The 6,000-nt window shown below is 58.5% G+C and overlaps 1 protein-coding gene across 3 annotated transcripts in view; it reads left to right on the plus strand.

Annotated features, from left to right (window-relative positions):
• Nucleotides 1–2,810, plus strand: part of PSD4 (pleckstrin and Sec7 domain containing 4) — a 37,616-nt gene extending 34,806 nt beyond the window's left edge. For all 3 annotated transcript variants that reach the window (XM_060309585.1, XM_030837398.2, XM_060309584.1), the window contains exon 17: nt 570–2,810. In XM_060309585.1, coding sequence (XP_060165568.1) covers nt 570–827 — 258 coding nt within the window. In that variant the 3' untranslated portion in view covers nt 828–2,810. The remainder of the gene's footprint in view (nt 1–569) is intronic.
• The last annotated feature ends 3,190 nt before the right edge of the window (nt 2,811–6,000 follow it).

Raw genomic sequence — 6,000 nt, forward strand, 5'->3', positions numbered from 1 at the left:
CAGAGCAGAGCAGTGACTCCCACCTGACCTCCCAGGGCTGGGATGGGGATCCAGCGGGCTGGAAGGTGGGAAAGCACTAGGTAAACTGGGAGCTGTATCCGAAGGATGCTAGTTACAGGGGCCCAAGGAGTGTTAAACAGATGAGGGTAGTTAGCGTCATACTCTCCAGATGCCAATTGTTAAAACGCCGCGCAGACTCACTTAGGGCTGAGTACAGATGTGCACTGTGTGTGTGCAGTGCTGCACAGACCTCGGGCCTAGTGGGTTATGGGTCTTCTAGTGTCTCAGCGATGTAACGTGCTCCAGAGATGTCAGTCACGGCACTACACGGTGTTGGCTGTTAGACCAGGGCTGGACTTACAGGTGTGACTATAAAACACCCAGGGAACGGCAGGATCTGCAGATACGGTTGCTTAAGCAGATGCTAGCCTTTGGCCCGGCGCTCTTTCTGCAGGAGTCCTTATCGCCATAGCGTCCTTCACATGTGAGCTGTCTGTCCCTCACGATCCCAGCCCCCTCCCGACCTGGAGCCAGGGTGGTGCTAAGGCGGCGGGGCCCGTGTGTTGCAGAAAACCCGTTACGAGACCTACCTGCAGCTGCTGGTGGCCCGTCTGCACTGCCCGTCGGATGACCTGGACCTGTGGGAGGAACAGCTGGGGAAGGAGGCTGCAGGCCCGCAGGAGTCCAAGCCCAGCCTGAAGAAGTCCCACTCCAGCCCGTCCCTGCACCTGGATGAGGCCCCCACCACGGCCAAGGTCAAGCGCAACATCTCAGAGCGCAGAACCTACCGGAAGATCATCCCAAAGCGGAACCGCAATCCGCTGTGAAGCGGATGCCCCTCACCGACTCTGCCCCCACGGCCTGGGGTGGGTGTGGGATGAAGCCCCGAGGAAGAGCCTCATCTCAGCGGGCGCATGGTGGCGATGAGGCCCTGCCCCTCCCCCGCTGAAGGATAGCCTTGCTTCCCTGTGGTCCCTCGTACACAGGAGTTTTCCCAATACTGCTGCCCCCTGCCCCTGGCTGCTCCCGAGGGCGATGGGAGGTCAGGAATTTGGCTCCGCTCCCACAGCTCATCCCGTGTCACCCTCCATCTCTTCAGAAGCCACAGCGGACACCTTTCCCAGGCCTGCGGGCAGCTCAGTGCTTATGTGAGAGTCAGAGTACTCGGGGACCCCCGGCCTCCGGGACAGAGGCCGGGGCAGCAGAGCCCTCTGGGCAGACAAGCTAGGGGAGCCGCAGCCCTGAGGGTGGTCTTGTTCTGGGAATCAGGTGGCCTGCTGGGAGAGGTCCTGGGAGACCCCAACCAGGCCCCGCCCACTGGGGGGACAGCCTTCTGGGTAGGAGCAGGGATGCGGCGAGTTCAGGGGCTCAGTGAGGCTGACCCTGGGGCCCCTGCCTTTGTCTCCTCTCCCACACATCACCCACTCGCAGTGGGCAAACGAGAGAGGCCCTGCCTTGCATGGTCAATTGCTGATCATCAGAGCAGAGCCGATGGCGGTCAGTGAGGGCCGGAAGGGGTGGCGGCCTCCAGAGCTTGGTGGAGAGAGCCCTGGAACGAGGGGCCTTTGCCTCCCCAGAGCAGGGAAGGAGTTCTCTCCGGGTTCAGACCCTAGGGAGGCTGAGGGTAAGAGGTGGTGACGCGTCCGTATCCGCTGGGGGCTCTGGAGAGTTGGGGGGTAGGGTGGGCAGAGGCCTGGCTCCCTTCCCTGAAAACTCCATGCCCGAGGGGCTCCAGGACCCTCCCGGACCCCTCCCCTGGCCCAGCCTGCTCCCAGGGGCCTTTGCCACCCTGCCTGGGAAGTCCCCTTGTGCTCCGTCGGGCTGTTCTCCGGGGGCGGTTCCGGGCACTCGCGGACCCGAGGCTCTGCCTGTGGGAAGGAGGCTGGGCTGCAGGGGCAGCCACCATTGTCTCTGCTCAGCCGAGTGTGCGAGCAGGCGGCCCGCCAAGAGGGGCCTCTCCACTGCCCACCTGCTGGCTGACGCACGGCCCCTCCGGCCTTCCTGCCGGCGCTCTCCTCCCCTTCGTGCTTGCAAGCAGCCTGGAACTCCACCAGGTGGGGCTGGCACTCGGGGGCCACGAAGGGCGTCTGGCCAGGGCCCAGGGCCGGGCCACACACCCAAAGCGTGCACAATAAATGCCAACAAAGAAGGAGGTGTGTACGGGTGTAGGGGGAGGGGAGGGTCAGCCAGTTCCGGGCAGCTGGGGCCACCCGCAGGGTGGCAGGCCGCATCCCTCTTGCCATGTGTGCGTGCATGTCTGTGTGCGTGTGCATGTCTGTGGGCGTGTATGTAGCACACTGAGCAGGTGCAGGGGTCACATATGTAGTTTGTCACAGCTGGAGGGGACCTCAGAATCATTTAGTTATCCACTCATGTGTTCATTCTTTCATTTCACAAGTAATATTAACTACCTTTTATGGGCCAGTACTATGGGATTCAAACACGGATTAAGCGCATCCCTGGCCTCCAGGAGATGACTGTCCTGCTCTCTGGTTTCCAGTTGGCAGTGTAGAGACACGCTGGAGACATTCCCATCCTACACCCAGGGATTCAGATACAGTAGATCTGGGTCAGGGACACCAATAGGTATTTTTAAGACCCCCTGGGCAACTCTGATGTGCAGTGGCAGTTAACAGCCACGGCGCAGTCCGGTCGTCTCATTTGATTGAGGTGGGAGCCTAGCGCCAGGTGGACGTGACTTGGCCCAGGAGTGATGCTTACAGGCTGAATGGCCGTGAGTGGGTTATTTGACCTCACTGACCTGTATGCTTATTTCTAAAACCCGAATAAAAGGCAGAGGTTGGTTTGCAGGTGTGCATGTGTGTCACATTTCCATGCTTCTTTGCTCTTGCAGAACTGGCATCTCCCTTTCCCCCCGGGCATGTGAGGCCTTCAGAGCCCGGTGACCGTGGCTGCCGGGTCCCCCTCTGGCCAGTGCTGTCCTGGCCCCCGTTGGCCTGGAGGCCTGGGGAGGTGGAGGTGGGTTGTTGGGCTGTGGTTATGACATGTGACCACCAGGGGGCGGGCTTGCATCTTCCAAGCCTGGGCGGCCCAGTTGTCCAGCCAGAGCTTGCTCCTGGAAGAACAGGAAGTTAGGCCTCCCCCAGGCCTTCCCCCCTGCCCCGCCCTCTCACCAGAACCAGGCCCTTCCACTTCCCCAAACCCACAGTGGCCCAGCCAGGCCTCCCACCATCTGGGGAGGTCTGATCCAAGCAAAGGGTTGGGACTTTGACATCTTCCTGCAGATGGAGAGGAAGAAGTTTCTGGAACCTTATGGGGACAGACTAGAACTCCCTACAGAACTGTCCCAAGGAACCTACAAAAATGGAAACCAAATGAGCACCCAGTCCCGGTCCTGGGTTTGGAACAGATCAAACCCCACGGGCCTAGACTCACCTAGTGTCCACCCTACTCTTCTTTCCTACTCAGCACTGGGTTGGTCCATATCTTTGCAGGAGAAGGGGATGGGCACAGGTTCTTGGTGAACAGCTCAGACTCCATAAGGCTGGTTGAAGTTTGCCCTCGGTTCCTCCTTTCCCACCTAGGGAGCTCAGCTAACCAGGAGATACCCCAGATGTAACCTCTTCCTGGTCTCTCAGCATCTCTGCTCCATCTGGCTTTCTGCTGAAGACATTCATTTGTTTGTTGTTTGCCAGGCACCAGGGAGGAGTTAAGATCACTAGGGCCCGAGGTCTGGGTCCTTTCCTCTGGGGGCTCCGAGTCAGATGGAAACAAGTGGGGCGTGTCCTGCTCGGCAGGAGCTGGGCTGGAGGGTTGAGGTGGGATAGAGTGAGAGACACACGGTGGTCAGGGTGGGCTGAAGCTGGATCTTAAAGGACCTGGTGTGCAGCCCAGGAGGGTGGGTTTCGAGCAGAAGAGTGACGGGTTCATGGCTTGGGAGATAGTCTGGGAGTTTGGCTTTAAGAAGATTGAATGACTTGAGTAAATGAGCCTAGAATAGGGTAGATTATGGCCTGGAGGTGTTTTATACTATGCATGCAAATTTTCTGTAAGTCTAAAATAAAAAGGGGGTGGGGGGAAGAGAATGCCCTGGAACCTTGGGACAACCTGGCCATCCACATCTGGCCACATCCCTCTCCCTTCCCCCGACCCCCCAACTTGCTTGCTGCCCATACTTAGGGGGTGTCCTGAATGCCACACTCTGCGTAAGGGCCCCTTCCCACTGCCCCCTCTGCCAACACCTTTGCCTCCAGCTATCCTGCATCTAACTGGCCCCCATCTCCACCTGTTCCCTGCCTTCTGAGGAAGCGATGCTCCGTGCATTCCTGGAACTGACCCTGCCCCTCCCTCGTGCCCACACCCCTCCCCCTCCCCATGTCCTGCCTACCCTGACCTCACCCTCAGGGGTCCCATCTGGGTTTTCGGCCTATGCTCTACCCCTTCATTATCTTGCCTCGCAAACAACTTGAAGTATCGCCATCGGGAGGAAAAAGAAGAGCCTGCACTTGACCGTCTGCTGCCTGTAGCCGAGGTCCACGGATGTGTGGTCTTTGCCAGCCCTTTCCCTCCCTCCCCTGGTCCCGTTCACACCTGGCATGTTGGCCTCCAGCCACTGCTCCCCACCTACGACCCTCAGTCATCAAGCTTCCTCACCTCTCAGCGACCTTTGGCCCCATGTGCGCCCTGATCTGTGGAACCCGCACAAGGCCCAGTGTGATCTGGCCAGTCTGTTAACTTCTTGTGCTTCCGTTTGCTTCTCTATAAAATGGGGATAATAGCACTGCTTACCTCACAGAGTCCTTGTGAAGATTAAGTGAAATTATGCACGTAAACAGCTCGGAACAATGCCTGGCACAGAAGGAAAGCCTGTTAGCTATTAGTACCGGCCTCGCCGGCCTTCCTCAGGCACCCTCCCGCCTCTGGACTCCGGTTCACATTCTGCCCTCAAACATGGGGTCCTGCTCCGAGGCTGGGCCTCTGCACTCAGCTCTCCCTCTGCCTGGACTTTGCAAGTGACACATGTAAACTCACATGGGCTTTAGCAGAATAGGACATTGTTCAGCTCCAGTAACTGGACAGTCTGTGTCCAGGTCGGGCTCCACACTGAGCCAGGAACCTGTTTCTCTCTTGTTCTTCTCCCAGGCCTAGGAGGACAGGGGCAACCCTCACGGTACCGAGGTGCCCCAAGAGCTCAAGACTCCCTCTTCTTGGTACAAATCTAGCGCGCAGAGAGTATCTGCTCGTTGGAAATTTCAATCTCAAGTCCAGGGTAGGGTCTCGTCCTTTTTTTTTTTTTTTTTTTTTTTTGCGGTACACGGGCCTCTCACTGTCGTGGCCTCTCCCATTGTGGAGCACAGGCTCCGGACGCGCAGGCTCAGCGGCCATGGCTCACGGGCCCAGCCGCTCCGTGGCATGTGGGATCCTCCCGGACCGGGGCACGAACCCGCGTCCCCTGCATCGGCAGGCGGACTCTCAACCACGGTGCCACCAGGGAAGCCCCAGGGTAGAGTCTCTTTGAGCAACATACCTTGGGCCACGTGCCCACCTCTGAGCCAATCACTAGGGGCCTAAGGTAATCAGAGGCCTCCTTCCGAGATGGGGGTGGGGTGTGGAGGCAATGCCACCCAAAGGATGGAGGGGGGAACATCTGCTGAGAGATTCGGAGTGCTAGGACTGGGAAGAGGCAAAATCCCTTGCCGTCCACATGCCACCTCCCCCGTGAAGCCTTCCTTGACTCTTCTCCCCCCGTTATTCCCTATCACATCAAAGCCTAACTTTCTACACCCCTCCCCTGCCCTCCCCTCCTGTCTTTCCTGTCTTTTTGCTCCCAGTAGAACATAAACCTCCCAAGGGCGGGAACAGGGCTGGTTGTTTTCCATCGTATCCCAGGGCCTGACTCCTGGTGTTGAAAAAGGTAAATCTCAAAACTTCATCCTCCCTGGGCTTCCGGAATGCCACGTTCTCCTGGTTCGTCTTCTACTTTCTTGCATGTTCTTTTCTGTCTTTTCTCCGCTTGTAACCTCCCCGCGGCCCAGCCTG

The sequence above is a fragment of the Globicephala melas genome, chromosome 12 (genome assembly GCF_963455315.2).
Source record: "Globicephala melas chromosome 12, mGloMel1.2, whole genome shotgun sequence".
Lineage (NCBI taxonomy): Eukaryota > Metazoa > Chordata > Mammalia > Artiodactyla > Delphinidae > Globicephala > Globicephala melas.